We start from the raw sequence: 18,791 nt of genomic DNA, 5'->3' as shown, positions 1-18,791 counted from the left end.
CACGAGTGTTCAGGAGTGTTCTGCCGTTACTAATTAGGAGATAAGCTCATATTAAGGAAAACATGAAATTAATGACTTTCAAATATAAAACCTCGTTGTTTCTTTACGTGTTCACAGAAATTTTCAACGCGTTAATTTTTTTCTGTTCAAATAAACCCGAGTTCAAAGCAACTGATCCCGGGAGCTGCGAGAGGCAAAGAACAAAACTAACATCATTAGAAATTAACCTGGAAAAATCTCAGCTGGAGTAAGAACTTATCAACAAAACTTCAAAAGAAATTTTCCAGAACTTACACAGTCAATTGGACGCCTGGTTGTATGTTCGGTGTCTTTAATTCCCCTGCGTATATGAAAATATTATGTTATTAAAGCACGCTCAGTTAATTCGAAAACGGTGAATTTCATCTCCTCATGACAACAGCAATTATGCTTTTTTCTCCTACTAGGAAAATTAGTAGGCCAAAGTGTATTGCATTACTTGGCACAGCCCAAACAATCATTTTGTAGATGTGCCGATAACATGAACCGACACTAATACTTTGGCCTTTGTTGTGAAGTGATTATTTCAGCTCAGCACGACGGTGTGCTAGACTATGTTTAAGAGCACGTAAAATTCTAGAAAATTATGTGTTAACATTTATATAATTTGGGGTTTTTAAGATTCAAACGTGGTTTGATCAGGAATCGTAATCACTCTTATGATCTGTTGTCTGGAGTTAACATGCCGTCACGTTCCTTGGCTTTCTTTTAATTTTCCATTGAAATAAGAACAGTTTTGAACACTTTATGGATTAGGACGGTACCTTTGCTACTGCGCATTTGTTCTGCGCATCTCGGAAAGCACAAGAAACTCGTGAGTTTCCGTGACCCTCGCGCTCGTTCGATTTTGAAATCACGCGAATGATTTCAGATTAAATTGTACTCCACTTACTTCAATTATCATTGTAAATCACAACAACAGTGAAGAAGGTCATAAATTTGAGTCAGAAAGTGTCGAAAATAAAAAAAAAAAACTTGTTTTATTTGATTTATGAATTCTTAGTTTTAAATGAATTCTATAAAATAAGAGGTTGTTTCAAATTTCAGGCTAATACTGAGCTTCTTATCAAAAGGGGGAGGGGGGAGGGGTAAATGGAACTCTTAGCCTAACAGGTTCTTAACAATTAGGTTCTTATATGCGGGTTTTTACTGTATTTATGCTCAAGTATTAATAATAGGCACTGTGTTAAATACTACTGTTGAGAAAAATGACTGTGACATCTTTTTATTAGAATATGCGTTTTCCTACAGAGCTTGGGATGGTGCCTACAAAAACAAAAGTATTTTTCTCACAGTTTATGACTGTGCGCGGAAAAGAAGATCTTAGAACAACCAAGCATATTCCAGAGATCATTAAGCAACAATAATTCTAAAAGGCTTCGAAATACATAACAATATATGTTTTCCCCCAGGTCGAAATTTAATTATCTTAAAATGCGTGGTTAGCCACAATTTTCTTTTTAGACTCTACTGAATAGCCCTTTCTAAGGTCTTCTTTTTCCGTTTAGTCATAAGCCACACAAAACTACTTTTGAATTAGTGGGCACCATCCTATTCATATCTATCTGAAAAATACTTCCTCCTGAGCCAATGTCACTGCGTTGCCTCTGTGGCTCTGCCCACTCAAGTTGTTTGGCTCAGTCTCCCAATTAAAAATATTATACTTTGGGTCGTCGAGAGTTCGTTGTAAAATACTGTTACGTTGTCAACAAAATAGCTTATCTCGTACTTCGCTGTCTTGTTACTAACAGAAAAAGTCAAGCTGTCATATCGAATTTTTGTTTTGAGTTCATGTAATGTAATTGCAATACACTTTATTTTATTTCGCCATTTTCATATCTTCTAGCTCTGTACAGATTCCAGCTGCGACGTTACACGCATTCCTTTGTGGATTTAATCAGAAAAAGGTTATGGCAATCCCTCTACTTCTACGCTTAAGTTAAAAAACGGGTACAGCAGAACATTTGTCGAGAAACATAACAGGAGATGATGAACGATGAGAATCAATTTATTAACCTATTACAGAACACTATCGTATTTCAACGCCGATCTTATCGCCTTACGTAAAAGTCGTTCCCTCAAAATCGGCCCTATTCGACATGTCGATCGACATGCCTACGACACGAACTGTTTCGTGGAAATTGAACCTACAACTTGTCGCGCGCGACAAGTAACATGCCGTTTGATTTTGAAGCATATTCTTAAATCCCACGCGTAGGTGTAGGCGATGTTGAATGACGAAAGTTGTGTACGACTAGTTTAGAAATCGCATGACACATCCGTTGGAAAAAGTTATACCGTCTAAATCGGAAGACGAGAGGAGCAGTAACAGTCGAAACGTCGCGATACTTAAAAACAGCGATCAAGAGACCACCTTTAGTATTAATAATAAATTAAACCATACTACACAGCTTCTCGAGATGGCCAGGACTTACGCATGCGCACAGCCATATCACCCGGGCAGTGGCAGCCATGGACAGCTGTTTCAACCTTATTAGGTCTGGTTTACATTAATCACAGAAGTGACGGAAGTGGAATCAGAATCGGAGTTGAAATCAGATAATCTTCTGAGCTAGTGTGAATAAGTACGACGGAAGCAGAAAAGGAAGCTTCGCTCCTGTTAAAAATGGCGGAAGGGCGCCATGTTTACCGTTCTAAATCTCGCGTAAAGGGATTGGGAGTGAGCTATGTGATTGGTTGATTCTTCTGCTTGCGCTTCCGATTCCGATCGTGCAACCAGTTCACACATGATCGCAAGCGATGGAATCAGAAGCTCAATCGTAAGTGAAAGGAAACGTTCTGAAACTTGCGATTCCGATTCCGTCGAGCTTTAGACTGTTCACAGTCCCCCTATTTTTCCGTGGGATTCAAGAAACCGGTACGCTTCGATGGAACCGCCGCCATCTTGGTTTGTAAAAGCGAGTGCGATCTGGGGAGAGTGTCTAAATTACCGCGGGGAGCGGGAGTGGGTGTTAGTATAGTGAAGAAGGAGATGGCGGCAGCTCCATCGAAGCGTACCAGTCTCGAGAATCCCACGGAAAAATAGGGGGACTGTGAACAGTCTAGTCGAGCTTACGATTGCGATTCCATCACTGTTTTTTTGATTCACAGTGGAACGGAAGATTCCTTACGACTCCGATTCCGAATCCGCTTCCAATTCCGTCATCAGTGTGAACTAGCCCTTAGGATTCATCAGCATGGCATAGCCGTCGGAATCTCGAAGGACCCGAAAGCCGTGTTGCAGGTGCCCTTTACCACAAAGGCGGTACAGAGACACCTCTTTTAGTTGAGCTGTGTACTGTCACTATTGCTTTCAATTTGTATTCATACATTATTGTTAATCCCAATTCTTACTGACTCCCTGTTGGCCCTGGTAAAGATCTTTGATCGAAGAATACTGTTCTCCATCTGTCTGATGGTTTTAACTGCTTGCATGCACTTCATTGAGTAAAACACCGTTAAAAACTTTGAGGAGAATAGAACAAGTGCTAGTTTAATGGCCTTTGCTTCCACGAGTCTCCTGTAGCTCAGTGGTAGAGCATCCGAACTAGTAATCGGAAGGTCTTAGGTTCGACTCCTGATAGGAGCACTCGGATTTTCTTTCCCGAGTATGCCTGTGTCACTCACTGAGTAATACACCATTCTCAAGTCCTACTTTCTTTGATATTTGATAAAAGAGTTTCGAAGGCGCTGCCTCTAGCGCAAGCGCAAAGGAATTCTCTTTAGAGACATGCAAGAGCCATATTGACTTCTCGTTGATTTCTTGAGTTAATATTTTTTCAGGTTTTCCTTCGGTTGTGGTTTCTGTGGTTCATGGATTGATATAAAAATATTTCAAAAGATCTCACTGGAATTGAGAAGAAGTATGAAATGTACGAATAACAATGAAAAGACTAAGCATTTTATCCAGGGATTAAGGAGTTTAACGAGTCATTTCATGGCCATGATAACTACGCTGGAAACACTTTACCATGACTCAGTTTATCTGATGCTACACTTTTTTGACGCCTTCAGTTTTTGAGGGAAAATATAGTGAAAGGGGTTTGGATGGAAGACCAAAGAACCGTCAATGCTAAGGGTAGTGGGTTTTTTTTTATTGCCCAGTTGCATTTTATCTACTCCAATACTTCTACCATTACATCGCTAGAAACGATCTATCTTGACTTATTTAACTAATTTGGGTTTCAACATTGATTCATTCATGCAGTCTCAAAAGGTACAATTTGTCCTGTCCGTTTCGTCATTTACGCTGGCTGTTCAAGTAAGCCTTCATGTCTTCATATCGAAATTTCCGCGCCCCCCTTTTATTCTGGTCCATCTCCGAATCCATCGCGTGCCTTGCTGTGATGGTGTCTTCCTGAAGTTCTCGGCGATCAAATGGATTTGCACCCTGAGGGACATCTTCTGGCATTTCCTTCAACTCATCTCTGGAAATAGAGCGGCCCTAAAAAAGAAGGCGCGAATTTTGCCAACCAGTCACACAGAGCGTAGTAAAGCAAAAACATAGCAAACGCGAATTACTTTCGACACTCGATGAAAAACCGCTCTACTATAAACTGAAGCTAACTTTGCGCTTGAATTAAATTACAAAGATTGATCTACATAGGCAAGTAGTTTAAGACTGTAGAGAGTCTAGCTCAAACCGTTTTCTCAGTTATTGTTTGTAACCGTGAATACCGAAATCCAAAATTACTGACCAGTTTTTTGTTGGCCTAGCCGATACTCAAATCTTTTTAGCTAGGCTAGCCCACACATAAGCATTCTAGTTTCTTTTTGGACCCCTCGCCACTTTTTCTTTGCATTTTAGTATACGCAGTTGTATGTTTTGCCCCATATTGAAATTTCCTTTGTGAGGCAAATGAATACTTTGTTTCCCATAGGTCTCAGAGAAAATTAAATAAAGTGAGTGGCTCGATTGAGAGAAAAAATCAAAATTTAAGAAAAATAGAGAAACAAATTGATAGATTACTCGAAAAGTGTCGACCTTGATTACAACTTCTCGCTGTAGAAAAAGACCTCGATTAAAATTGATTGAAATGTGTTTACAAAAGCATGGGCATGCATTGTTACAAGAATTATTTAGATGTAAAAGGCACCGTAGGATGTTTAAAAGGAAGTTAAATTTTGGGTTGGAATGCTCGAGAAGATGGGAAGTTGTCATGAACGTACGAGGTTTTTTTTTTCGTACGTTTTTAATTCAAAAATATATATAATCGATCAGTCGGACGAAACCGTGTTCGATGAAAAACCAATCTAACGTTTTATTGGGGTCCCCAAGTGAAGAATGGAAAATAAAGAATACGGCAAACTGCACTGATTAAATTAAGTTGAAATCTGTTACGTATGAAGTTCAAATTGCAGTGTTAAAAGAGAACTTTATAGAATAACAAAGACTTAAGAATGAATTTCGTCACCAACCGACAAACAGTCGCCAAACATGCGATTCCATCCGTTGCCACAGGCTGGTTTTGCTAACGGTACTGAAGCCACAGTTAGAATCAGAGAAAGGAACGCAACAACTTTTAAGAACTCCATGTCTCGCCTCCTGTTCAGAACTAACTAGAGCTTGAAAGCTTGACCGGTTAAAATACCTTATGAACTCTAATTAACAGCATGAAGGGTTATCAATAATTCATTAACAGGTCGCTATTTTGGAAATTCTTCCTCAATGCATTAGAGTGCGCTAAAATTCACAGCCATCCTGATTGATTTCATATCTGTCGGAAATCTCCAAAGGAATAACGTGCCATCAACTTTACTTTCAATTAACACTCTAATAACAGAGCCTTGGGAAGGATTTATAGCAAATGTGTTTGGTGAAACACACATTAAGTCAATACTGCCCCACTCTCCCGGGGGATGGGCTACCCCCCGATATGAGTTGCGGGGCTCAAAGGGTATGGTTTTTGTAGTCTTTTTGGTCTGAAATGGGGTGTAAATTTTAAGCATTTTGGTCTGAAGTCTGAAAATGAGTGTGGATTCTAGAGACCACGTCTGAAAATAGGTGTGAATTTGAGAAGCCAAATTTGAAAAGGGTACCAGGAAACTACAGTCTGAAACAGAGTCAGGGTTTGGAAAGCGAGCCGCACACACCCAACAAAACTTCCGAGGTTCCCCCCGCCCCCGGGGCCCATTCTACGCATTCTGATTATTATTCAATGTCTCGTTTTCGTTATAACTCCTTGCTGATATGAGGATATCGTGTCTGCAAACACAAAAATCATGCCGTTTCTTTAAAATATCATTTTAATTATTAACAACCTATATCACAGTTTATACCATTCCTAAGCATGACTTATATCAAATTTTACCGCCTGCCGTTCGCCGATAAAAATCTTATGATTTCTTTATAAAGGTGGTTAGAAAAAAAAGAAGTTATCTGGCTCGTTATCTTCTTGCTCGTTATCGTCATTAAACTTTTCAAATGCGTGCAACCAAGCTAAGAACACGGATTAGCATCCCCCTCACTTTACAATGTTGTTTTTTTTCTTCAAATGAAATGTTGGATTCTTGCAATTTTGTCGCAAGTTGCGCCGCAACCTTGCTTAGTTTGACATGCCCTGAAATATCATATCTCACAAACGCTAAAAATTTCTTCAGGGCACATTTTAGCAATATTTTCATGGATCACTTGATCGAATCAGTACTTACTTTTTTTTCCATTTACTTTTGCCATGTGGTTTGCAGTGTTTTTGTGATTTATTGGAATCAAACATACAACATTATTTTATTTTTGGTGGTGTAAATTTTTCATCGATCGGTATTGGAGAAGACTGCTTAATAGCCCTTTGAAAAAAAAAATCGAGCATTGTCCCTCAAAAACAGTATCGAGACACCTTAAAATCATCTTAAACTACTTGCTCACAGAACATCATGTGCGTGCAACAGAATAGAAGAATTTCATTCCATTACTTGTGATGGCGACGATTAAATATTATTAGTCATTAATACTGTTCCAGAAGACCCACCGTGGTAAAACATTAGTCTTGGATTAGTTTTTAAATTTTGCCCACAATGTTAATAGAGCAGTGCTTTGATTTTGTTTTGTAGAAATTAGAGTTATCTTATATCTAGCCTGCAGTTATTGATGTACGAGATACGCTGAGGGGAGCAAAAATAAACCACTTTACTGTGGAGTGAAGTAATTTTTTTAAAATTTATCTCTATACGAGAATTTGTCTCTTGTTGTATACCAGAGTTGATACATTTTATAACTGTTACGTGATAATCGTCTGGTAAAGCGGGTATTCATTTCTTTATCTAAAACATCTGTGTGTCGGTGTAATGTTGTCATTTGTACCCTCCAAGGTGTACAAGCGAACGACTAAAATAAAATGAAACTCGCTATTATCAGCTTTCATTTTTGAACAAGAAGATAAACAACAAAACGAACGAAATCAGCGACTGAACGAGCAAATGAAATTGAGAACCAACGCTGGAAAGAGGCACACTACAGTTCGTGGAAATTTCGTTCGAAAGCTTATAGAATGCCTCAGATTTTAGGATTTAATTGTGAACGAAAACTGCGTTTCTTTACCTGATTCCGTCTGTTCTCGGAAAACGAAAAATGGGGCCGTTAAAAAGCGAAATAAGTCCCGCTAGGATTTTCGGAAAACAGATAGCAGCTCGGATTTCGCAACCGATGAGATTCTATTTGCTAAAATTGCCTCCGACTTGAATAATAATCAGCTATAAAATCCGAGCAAATCAAACTGTGTTAGTTTGTTCAAATTAAATTCCCCCTGTAAAGAGAAAAAACAAAACGGCATTTTAAGAATTTGCTCAAATTTCTCCCTGGCTGGAAGGAACGAACCAACGAGTAAGTGGAAGAGAACACCGGATTGGCGAGTTTTATAGTTGTCTTTATAGCTGACAGAGTTGTCGAGAGCCTGGCAGATGTAAAATAACATTCGATGCAGCCGCTTAAGTTATTAGTATCCTATCGTATCGTATCACCTACTCAGTGTAAGGATCTTTAAAGGAAAAAGATCTGTTTATTGAATAAAAGGAATCAGAGGGGTTTTTTTCTTTTTAGTTTTGAGTAATTTGCTATAATTTTGATACAAATTCTGAATATGAATTTTTCTTATGCTTTTTGTGATTTGGTCAAGTAGATCAAAGGTTATGAATACTGCTGATTTGTTGAGGACGTCAGCTATCATTTCACGAACTACAGGTGTTGTTGATAATTATTACAATCAGATTCGAAACTTATCAATCCGTAATATCAATTGTTACGTCATTTATAGTAGAGGATTGCCGAGCTTAGTGATCCAACAAAATAAAGTTTAATTATCTCTGAGAAATGCGTGGTTACTTCTAATTTTCTTTATGGATTTCGATAACCCTCGCTAAGGTCCGGTTTTCCCGCATAGTCATAAGCCGCGCAATTGAGTAGGCACAGTCCTTAAGTACCTCTTAAGAAACCCGAGTTTCTCAAACTATCCAGAGATGCGCAGAACGTATGCGCAGTAACGAAAAGAGGCGCCGACCAAAAAAAACTGAAGGATTCAGATTGTGATTGTAGTTTAATGACGCCAACAGTAATGAAACTGTCCTATCAACTTCTAATAATATCGGTTGAGAACACGTGCTTACAGCTTTTGTAAGGTTTAAAAACATAAATTTGCCCATGCAAATCGAGTTAATCTAAGGTCACAGTCTTCATGCACATTTAAATGGCCTCATTCCACTAAATTTCCACCCGCTTTTGTTTTGAAAAAGTATACCACAGTTCTGGTAGAAGATTAAAATCGTACACAGTTTTAAAGGCCTCGTTTCTATCTGAAAAAATCATTGTGTTCTACTTGGTTTGAAAGCAAGTAATTAACTTGTAAGGAGACTAGGGCAAACAAATAACTCGACACTTTAACCTTGTGGTACTTCTTTACATCATGGTAACGCAGAAAGCCACAAAATGTTAGAAAAAATTTTAAAACTGAAATTCATCGTCCAAATCGGCACTCTTAATCCCACGGCTTTTTTATTATATGCTTTTCATACTATGACCTGGAGAGTTGTTCATTTTAACATCAGCTACAAGAATCACCTACTTATAAAAGATGAAATAACTAGTGCCCGGCTATATTACTAGAAGCGTGCGAACTGCGCTGCAAATAATTTCGCTCAAACCGATCGCTTTAGCACTGGGTAAGGTCACACGCACTTCACAGCAACAACAAAAATCAAATTACTTCTTGCAAATATATAAGAGAACAAGCAATTGCAATGTAAACATATATAGGTGAATATATTTTCAAAGTATTTGACAAATAGCAATCTAATTATGATACAAATGATCGCTTTAATTTATTTCTTTTTAATATAGATTTATCAGCAAAGACTTTAGTCTCGATGTCCTCTTCATTCTTCCCATGCCCATGAGCCTTTGAGGTCTGCAGTGTCTGCTCTGTTGTCCAGTCTCCTCTCTGCCTTCACTGGCTTTCCTCCTTCAGGACTGGAACGAAAGCCTAGTCGATCCATGAGGTTTTTGGAAATCGCATCGTCATTCGCCTTAGCATCGGATAACTGCGAGAGAAAAAAACACTCTCACTCTTTAATTTCTTTCTCTTTTAACATCAAATATTTTTCTTCATTAAAGGCGCCAAAGGGGCCAACTAGCTTAAAACTAAGGAGAAGTCTTCAGCTTTTTTGCCTTAACCGTTTCTTAAACGACACTCGAATATTAAAAACACAACTGCGTGGAAAATACCATCTACTTTCGTTGAGTTTTCAGATCACGTTTTACATTTTACTTTTTCAGAACATTGTGCAGAACAGTTACAGTCTCAGTTTAAATGAGTTCACCCTGAGAAACCTTACAGAGATAATAAAAATGTTACAACAGAAAAATTAGTGGGTCATACCTCTCTCTTTCCACAGCGGTAGTCGAAAGGGCAATTCCACTGAGCCAAAACTGTGCAGGAGGAAATCATAACACAGAGGTAAAAGAAAGCAACGATCTTTGGAGAGTTCATCTTGAACATCTAACTCAGTTGTTGTTTAGTGATACTAGAGTTGCTGTAGGATGATTGAGGATCGAAGCCAGCTCTCCTTCTATAACATAAAGAGCACACCATGTATGAGTGATCCATCATGTTTTGTAATCCACAAAAAAATGCCATCTGCTTTTAGAAAACGGAATTCATTCTTAACAAAGCTTTTTTTTCTTTGGTTTTCAGCGCCAGTAAGCCATTTTAGGACCACGTGTACATGTGTTGTCAGTTATCCGCCGTTAGAATATGTCTCTCTTGTTTTCAAACTGTAATATTAAAAAAAAATAGCATACCCTTGTAATATAAGTAGCAATCGAAGCTAGAAGCTCTAATTTTATAGTACGAGGAGCTTACTATGAATGGGTAATCTATTTCGTAATACACAAAAACTGCTTTTGGCCTTAAGAAAAAACTAGGTTTTCAGAGCTAGATCGTCAATTTGAGACCACGCGTCGTAGTCAGTTTCTTGTGTTTAAATTCAAACGCCTTTGGCAAAACCGGTTTGTTTAACAATAACTGGCATCCATCTGCAATACACTGGAGAACGGTAAGAAAGCGAGGAAATTTATGCCTGTCCAATAATTTAGCAGGTAAAACTTCATCACGCAAGCTATGCACGCAACGAAATATTTTTCAAAGAGAGGATTCAATGCAGTTAACGCTCGCCGATTTACCCTGCAGCGTTCAATGCCAAGAGTTTACGTTGTGTTGTGAGAACTAAATCATGAAATGTTATATTATCTTTTGATTTCTGGGCTATTCTTTCCTTCATTTTTCCTGTTAACATATAACGCCTATTAAAATTATAGCCTGCCTAGACAGTTATATTGAAGAGAGGTGGATAGTCATTCCATCAATTAGAACTTCAGCTCTGAACTGGCCAAAGATGACGCACGTGTCGTAAATAAGAGATTATTGATTGTAGCACTGTCGACAGGTGGGGAAACATTCGACAAACGGTAATAAGAAAATATTGATCTTATTCCCCTCCGAAAAAGTCTCTTTATAGCACTGGGCAAGGAAAAATAGTGGTGATATGCTCAAACGAAACATCCTTTAAAATAGAAGCATGGCCGTATTTTATGCAACGGTTTGGGGACAATGAAAACCATGCGTCTTCGGTGCTGCATCAATATTGAACTCAATCAAAACGCACGCAAGCCATCGCTAATGATCATGACCAGGGGCAAGAGGGGTCAAACGAAAACACACTGAACATGATCATACAGCGCTTTCTTTTAATTCCTACTTTACAGCGATTGATGAAAAGTGCGAACCGAAGGCACGTGCTAGCTTCGGGGGAGGAGGGAAATGTACACCACTGCATAGAACTTTGATGACGGCCGTCGTGAAGCCGAACCTTAGTGATACTGAGAACTCGCACGCAAGAAACGTTTTGGGCCGATACTGCTTCATATCGTGGTTCCCTGTCAAACCTTGTTTGAGAACATTTTCACGACGACTTTTATTTAGCAGGAATCACCTTAAATGTGGGACCAACACTTCCCACATTGACTATAAATTGATGAACCGGCTCATTAACCACACGACAAGCAAACTTGAAAAGCGCACTAAAATGATTATAATTACAATAAAGTGCTCATCGCGCTTAACAAGTATACTTACAGGTGATTCTAAAATAATTACTACATACTTTTTGTCACTCATTCACGTGGACTGAAAATGAAAATGGATGCCTTTTTTTTTCTTTTTTTTTTCAAAATTAAAGGCTCTGGCCCTCGGTTTACTTTAAAATTGCCTAAAACAAACGCTCTCGAAATACCGTTTTGTTGGTTTCGCAAATGAAGTAATTGGAAAAAATGAGTACGATCTGTAGTAATATATAAAGTTAATGAGAAGTTTGAAGGCATAAGTTTTTCATTCGCTTTGAGGATATTTGTGAACTGAAATCGCTTGGAATTCAAAAGAACTTTTAAAACTTCGGACAATCGCTTTTCAACAAGGTATTCATGATCAAACTTAAACAGGTAGAAAGTGTTGTTTGGGAATTGTTTAAAGCATACCATCTTTTAGTAAAAGCTTCAGTTAATTAAAGAACATCCACAACAGCAAATTGTAAAGAAGCTTTCGTTCACCTGCAAGCTCTATCAGTTAAAAAAAGGAAGAAGAAAAAAAGAAACGAAATTGCTAAGAGTTAGCAGAGAATCCTCTCTTTGGTAATATTCCCACTGGTAATAATTCGTACATACTGTTGTAATAGTGAAGATTTTTTCCCAAAAGTTTAAAATATGCAGGCATAAATATTCTTGCTTTCTTAACACTACCCACTACCCAGTATTCTGCAAATGCATTCGCACGCCATGAAGTTCAGATAAGTTGAGGAAAAAAGGTTTTGCCAAAGGCGCTGGATTAAGCCGAGCATATTTTTAAAATTATAATTTGAAAACAAGAGAGTTATGTTCTAATAAGAAACAAACCACGCGCGTGGTCCTAATTTAAACTTCTGGAGGTGAAAACTCAAAAAAGCTTTGTTCAGAAAGAATATTCCGTTTTTCTAAAAGCAGATGGTATTTTCTGTGCATTAGGAAATGGATCACTCGTTCACACAGTTAATTTCAGAGAGTTATAATAACTCCCATAATGGAGTTAAAATAACTCCTCAAGGTGGAGTTACTATTTTTGGAGTTAGTATAACTCCTAAAAGGAGTTATTTTTTCTTGTGATGGAGTTAAGTTAACTCCTTCTAGTGGAGTTATTTTGTTGGAGTTATTTTAACTCTAAAATGGAGTTAAATGTGACTCCATATTGGAGTTAAATTTTAGAAGGAGTTGAAATAACTCTTTATAGTGGGGTTGATAAAACTCTCTTTAAGAGTTATATGGGGGGAGTAATTTCAACTCTGCAGGAGGGGTTAAAATAACTCACTGTCTTGGAGTTAATTTGAATTCAAAAGCTTTTTTGTATTCAAACTTTTCATTAATAACATGGGTTTTATATATTACTATAGATCGTACTTATTTTTTCCGATTACTTCATTTGTAATACGATATGCCTACTTCATTACATCGTCTTGAGTTAAAAAACTCAAGCAGGGAAGTAAATATTGTAAACAGGAAACGCAAAGGCTTTGGTGGGGTTAGTTATTTCTGCATAATTCTGGTCACTGAAGACCATTAACACCACGTTTTTCCGGCGTTTAAAGAAGGTGAAGAGGCGCCTGAATTCAACTCAAATTGGTTTTTTCGCCGATAAAGGATAGAAATGCGTGGTATACTGATGGAACAGAACCAATGTCCTTTTTAGTTGCTATATTCAGTATACCATTTGCACTTGATCAACATCGACCATCACTCCCACAGGAAAAAAAACAAACCTTCCAAATTAATCCACCTTTTCTTTACAGTGAAAACATTTTGTCGTCGACCTTGTTTTATTATTTAAAAAAAAGCGATTAAAAGGAACGTTTCAAATTCTAAGGCCATTTTCAAAATCCATTTGTCCTCGAGGAGGTCTTGGCGTCCGTTAATTTCTATTTTGCGCATTTTTACGACAAAATGTTTATCAAAGAAAAGGCTTATTAGAACACCTTACTGTAGCCAATACATCAATAAATTAATCCAAAAGACGTGAATACATAAACACCTACTAATTAATAGTAGAGTTTAGCCCACTTAAGGAGGTGTCAAGAAATTGCATAAGATCTCGCTAATTGAGTGTATGGCTCTCTATAAAATAAACACGGTGGTACTGCTAAGGCCCAGTTCAGACGCTGAACTTTTCATGAGCCGAACTTAATTCAAATTAAGGTCGGCCCAAGACGCCGAACTTAATTTACTTGAAGCAAAACCAATCGAAACGTTAGAGTTTTTTTTATTATTTTTTTATTTGAAATACGTTATAATAATTTATGCATTAGGTTCGGCTCATGAAACGTTTGACGTCTGAATCAAAGCCGTTCCAAAGCCGAAATTCCCGGCTGAGCCAGGCGGGAAGAACGGCTGAGCCGTTCCAAATTGAAACAGCATTTCTCAACTGATTCAGACGCCGAACATTTCATGTACTTAATTCGAAGTATTAGGTTCGGCTCATGAAAAGTTCGGCGTCTGAACCGGGCCTTAGTCACAATCTATGACAGTTGCAAGTTTAGTAAGTCAAACTCTATCAAAACGCCACAGAAGGAAGGAAGATAAATTTCCGTGTGTTTTTCGCCTTGTTTTGTGTTTTTATCGTCTCGGCACCGTTGCTTGTGATCTCGCAGGATCCTTGGGGTTGCCCTCATTCATACCCATGCGGACGTAAAAGACAGGTTGGTTAGAACTGTTTATTTCGGTGACGCACTTTTTTTCATGTTCTTTACTGGTACCAGCATGCACTTGAGCGTCGAGCGAGGAACAAATTTGAAGACTGAAACCGTCACCTGGAATTTCGTTACGTAAAATACTAAAATAAACAGCACCGTAGATAAATATTGCTTAATAGCGTTCATTTGAATAGTCATACTTTGGGTTTCATCCACAAACTCAAAAGTTAGAACCACCTTGTACAGCATAATAAACAGCTCCACAGGAAAGTACTGTTCAGTAGCTTTCATTTGAATGGTCACAATTTAAGATTTCACCTACAAACTCAAAGGCAAGGTCCACTTCATTTTACTAAAGATGCTGCTCAGTAGCTTTCATTTGAATGACAACGGTTTAGGCTTTGTTCCACAGAATCAAGCCTCTTGTATAGCATAATCGACAGTGCAACGCTTTATAATATTGGCCAATATCCAGCTGGGATTTCATTTAAATAGTGACCCTTTTAGAATTTCCTAAAAAAAAAATAAGCACCTTTTTTATGCTTAAAACCATCAAAAATTGCAAAACAACTATACTTGGATTGAAGCCCCACCTAAATTTATTTTAAATGAAATGTAATTCACAAGTCCAAATATTACCTTTTGAAACAAGGTTATTGAGACTTGTTATAGTTTGGTTAAAACGAATCAATGGAATTTTTGATTTTTGATTGCAGTCGATCTCAAACAATGAATTGAGCAGACACGAGATATAAGCATTGTGAGTTAACGAGCAACGCGGTTTGTTTGGATTTCAGCTTCCAGGGGCAAAAATTTCCTGGATTCCGGCAGCCGGATTACCTTACAAGAAGGGATTTACATTTTCTTGTAAAATCATGAGCCTGCTTAAATATCTAACGACTACCGTATTTACTCGAATAAGCGCCGCCCTCGATTAAGCGCCGCGCATGGAGCGGAATGTTTAATAAGCGCCGCCCTCGAATAAAGCGCCGCAGCTCCGGTGCGGCGCTTATTTGAGTATTTCCATAAGATGATAAAAGTACACTGTAATCGCTGCAATGCGGTTCTAAGCCAGCAATGGGAATTTATTTCCATCAACAGTGATATTTTTCAGTTCGAAGTGAGTATATCTTGATGCTCTTTCATTCCGTTCTCTCTTCCAAATGTTCGCGTTCTTAAGTTCTTGCGTGAAGACTGTAAACTTCGCCGGTACGACAAGCCCAACCCCCCTCTTTCTCTTCCTTGTAACTGTTGCAGTAAGAAGATTGTCAGCGTTTGCTTGTACAATCAAAATGTTTTGGCTTTGTGGTACAAGCCTTTTAATAAGCGCCGCCCTCGAATAAGCGCCGCACAGGAAACACGAAAAATTAAATAAGCGCCGCGGCGCTTATTCGAGTAAATACGGTATTCTTCGACCAAAATTCTAAGCACGATGCTCCCTAATCCTTGCCATGTTTATTACTTAACAGCTATAGGTTCGGTTTTGTGGGCTCTTTTACTTTTGCCCAAACTCAAAAACTCAAACTAATCGCTTTTTAACTGAGTAAGTTCACATGTACGTACATTAATATAGTTCACGGCAACAACAACAAATAAAATCATCGGCTTCTAAATATATAAGACTATAAGCAACTGCAATGTAAATATATAGATAGGCAAATTTATTTTCAAAGCGCTTGAGAAATTGATAGCAATCTTATTATTATTAGTAGTAGTATTACAGTATTCAAATATTTTAACTAGAAAATTAACGATAGTAAAACAGCATGACGTTTCAACGACTTCGACTGAATGCTTTCATGCTAATTTATTTTCTCACTTTCAATACCTATAAATATGCCTTTCCGTTATTTCCATTTTACTCATTTGACAATGACGACATGAAGTCGTCGAAACGTCATGTTGTTTTACTATCGTTAATTCTCTTTTTGAAATGTTTCTCTAAATCGTTTTTTATCAGTATTCAAATAGTCTCTTTAATTTATTTCTTTATAATTTAGATTTATCAGCAAAGTCTTGATTCTCGATGTCATCGTCATTCTTCCCATGCCCATGACCCTTTGAGGTCTGCAGTGTCTGCTCTGTTACCCAGTCTCCGCTCTGCCTTCACTGGCTTTCCTCCGTCAGGACTGGGACGAAAGCTTCTCAGCAAGCGAAGTCGATCCATGAGGTTTTTGGAAATCGCATCGTCATTCATCTTAGCATCGGATAACTGCGGGGAAAAAACACTCTCAATCCTAATTTCTATCTCTTTTAACAACGAATATTTTTCTTCATTAAGGACGGCGGAGGAGCCAACTAGTACTGGCTGTCAGTGACGTCGAATTTTTACAATTCATTGCGCAGTTTAAATTAGCTATATTTTCACAGCTATAGAAATTAAATGGAAAACAAGGAATTTAAATCTATTTCTTTCTAACGCCGAAAAAAGTAAAACTTTCTTTTAAAATTCTTCAGTTTGAATTGTTTTTTTTGTTCTATAATTCGTTTCGCGCTGATAGAGTCCACCTAAATTCGTGTCAGTATGAAAGGTTAGTGTCCTTAGTCGATAAGCTATCAAGACGTTTTCAGCCAAAATGATGATTTTCATTCTTCTCCTGATGTTTTGAGTATGTTTTAATTCATAAGAAGATAATTATCCTTCTTAGCTTTGAAATAGTCGCTTGTAAAAAAAATCATCTGGTGACTTTTGTTTATTGTGTACTTTTAAAAGGTAGCTTACACAGCTACTTAACGTTTGCCCTATCAATTTTTTTGTTCTCTGTTTCGTCAACAGCGGTAACCTTTTTCCTGTCAAGATGCTTTTTATAGTGGAATTAATAAGCCATTTTGTCAAATGAAGTTAACGAAAGGTTTTATAAGACTCAACAACTGAACTATCAAAAATGTGAACTCCATAACGTACATGTGCGAATTTCTTCGGAGTTTTAGATCGAATAAGCCTATTTTGGCGACTACCGTTGCCTTAACCGTTTCTTAAACGACACTCGAGTGGCTTAAAACATAACAGGAAAAGATCTTCTACTTTCGTTGAGTTCAAGTTCAGATCGCCTTTTACATTTAGCTTGCTCAGAGCATTGTGCAGAACAGTTGCAGTTAATGTTCAGCTAGCTTCACCATGGGAAACCTTACAGAGGTGTTAAAAATGTTACAACGGAGACATTAGTGGGTCATACCTCTCGTTTTCCACAGCGGTAGTCGAAAGGGCAATTCCACTGAGCCAAAACTGTGCAGGAGGCAATCATAACACAGAGATAAAAGAAAGCAACGATCTTTGGAGAGTTCATCTTGGACATCTAGTTCAGTGATACTAGTGGCTGTAACATATATAATTGAGGATCGAAGCTAGCAGTTCTCCTTTTATATTACGAAGAGCACACCATGCACAGTAATTTTCAAGGAGTTGTTTTAACTCCAAAAATGGAGTTAAAATTTTAGGTCCAAAATAACTCCTTTTTTGGAGTACTTTTAACTCCTAAATTTAACTCCCAAATTGGAGTTAAATTTACTATAATTTGGGGGTTAAAGTAACTCTTGTTGTGGAGTAGTTTTTACTCCTAGTGGAGCTATTATAACTCTAAAATGGAGTTAAAATTTTAGGTCCAAAATAACTCCTTTTTTGGAGTACTTTTAACTCCTAAATTTAACTCCCAAATTGGAGTTAAATTGACTCTAATTTGGGGGTTAAAGTAACTCTTGTAGCGGAGTATTTTTTGACTCCTAGTAGAGTTGTTATAACTCTGAAATGGAGTTAAAATTTTAGGTCCAAAATAACTCCTTTTTTGGAGTACTTTTAACTCCTAAATTTAACTCCCAAATTGGAGTTAAATTTACTCTTATTGTCACTCTTATTATTGAGTAATTTTTAATCCTAGTTTACTTCTAGTGGAGTTACTATAACGCTAAAATGGAGTTAATTGATAGGTCCCAAATAAGTCCTCTTTGGAGTAACTCTCACCTCAATCCATTTGGGTAATACATGTATGCAGCATCAATTTTTCCTGTCAAAATAGCTGGTACTAAATGAGCAGCAAAAACAATATCACTAACCCTCGTGTATTCAATAATTTATTAGCAGAATATTTCCAGTAAGAAATTTATATTGCTTATTGGTATAAAAATATATATTAATTTCTCTTTAATTATTTAGCTTTAATTGTAATAACTGCACGGTCGACATGCAAAAATGATTCAAGTCTCTAGAAAACGCTAATACGATAGGTACTATTGGTTTAATTTTAAAACAGTAGAAGCTCAGAAGCTCAATCACAAGCAACCCTATTTGACATGGGAAAAATGCAAATTATGTGAACTTGTATGAAGTAAGTACTTAGCTCTTATTAACCGAGCAGGAGGTCTGTATGGAAGAATCTTGACCAAGGTCGTAAGTACAAACCGAATGCAGTGAGGTCTGCAGGTCAAGATTCTCCCATACAGACTGACTTGGCTCAGTTAATGAGTTGTTTATTATATGGCAAAAACAAGAACAATTCATT

General features: G+C 37.5%; 1 protein-coding gene and 1 long non-coding RNA gene across 4 annotated transcripts; both read right to left on the bottom strand.

The window, feature by feature from the left end:
• Positions 1-4,112: 4,112 nt before the first annotated feature.
• LOC146488870 (uncharacterized) lies at positions 4,113-5,614 on the bottom strand. Its single transcript, XM_085112561.1, has 2 exons — positions 5,458-5,614; positions 4,113-4,483 (listed from the first exon to the last, which is right to left on the bottom strand). The coding sequence occupies exons 1-2, from the start codon at positions 5,572-5,574 to the stop codon at positions 4,280-4,282; spliced, it is 321 nt and encodes a 106-aa protein (XP_084968687.1). The 5' UTR covers positions 5,575-5,614; the 3' UTR covers positions 4,113-4,279.
• Positions 5,615-8,548: 2,934 nt separating this feature from the next.
• LOC146488869 (uncharacterized) lies at positions 8,549-17,626 on the bottom strand. 3 transcript variants are annotated; one of them, XR_014865189.1, is made up of 3 exons: positions 17,472-17,626; positions 16,426-16,507; positions 8,549-9,488 (listed from the first exon to the last, which is right to left on the bottom strand). It is a non-coding gene; the product is annotated as an uncharacterized LOC146488869 (long non-coding RNA). The 3 variants fall into 3 exon arrangements; XR_014865190.1 differs by lacking the exons at positions 16,426-16,507; positions 17,472-17,626 and adding exons at positions 9,906-10,095; positions 10,328-10,446 and having other exon boundaries at positions 8,549-9,567; XR_014865187.1 differs by lacking the exon at positions 8,549-9,488 and having other exon boundaries at positions 15,598-16,507.
• Positions 17,627-18,791: the final 1,165 nt, after the last annotated feature.

The sequence above is a fragment of the Pavona decussata genome, unplaced genomic scaffold (assembly GCF_977016875.1).
Source record: "Pavona decussata unplaced genomic scaffold, jaPavDecu1.1 SCAFFOLD_8, whole genome shotgun sequence".
NCBI classification, from domain to species: Eukaryota; Metazoa; Cnidaria; class Anthozoa; order Scleractinia; family Agariciidae; genus Pavona; species Pavona decussata.
This window is presented reverse-complemented; position numbering and strand designations above follow the sequence as displayed.

Bases quoted from the DNA above. Each gene is read 5' to 3' on its own strand.
- LOC146488870 (XM_085112561.1), bottom strand. From the start codon at position 5,574: ATGGAGTTCTTAAAAGTTGTTGCGTTCCTTTCTCTGATTCTAACTGTG. The intron at 4,484-5,457 runs GTTGGTGACGAA...CTTCTTTTTTAG, and splicing joins TGTTTGGCGACTGTTTGTCG to GGCCGCTCTATTTCCAGAGA.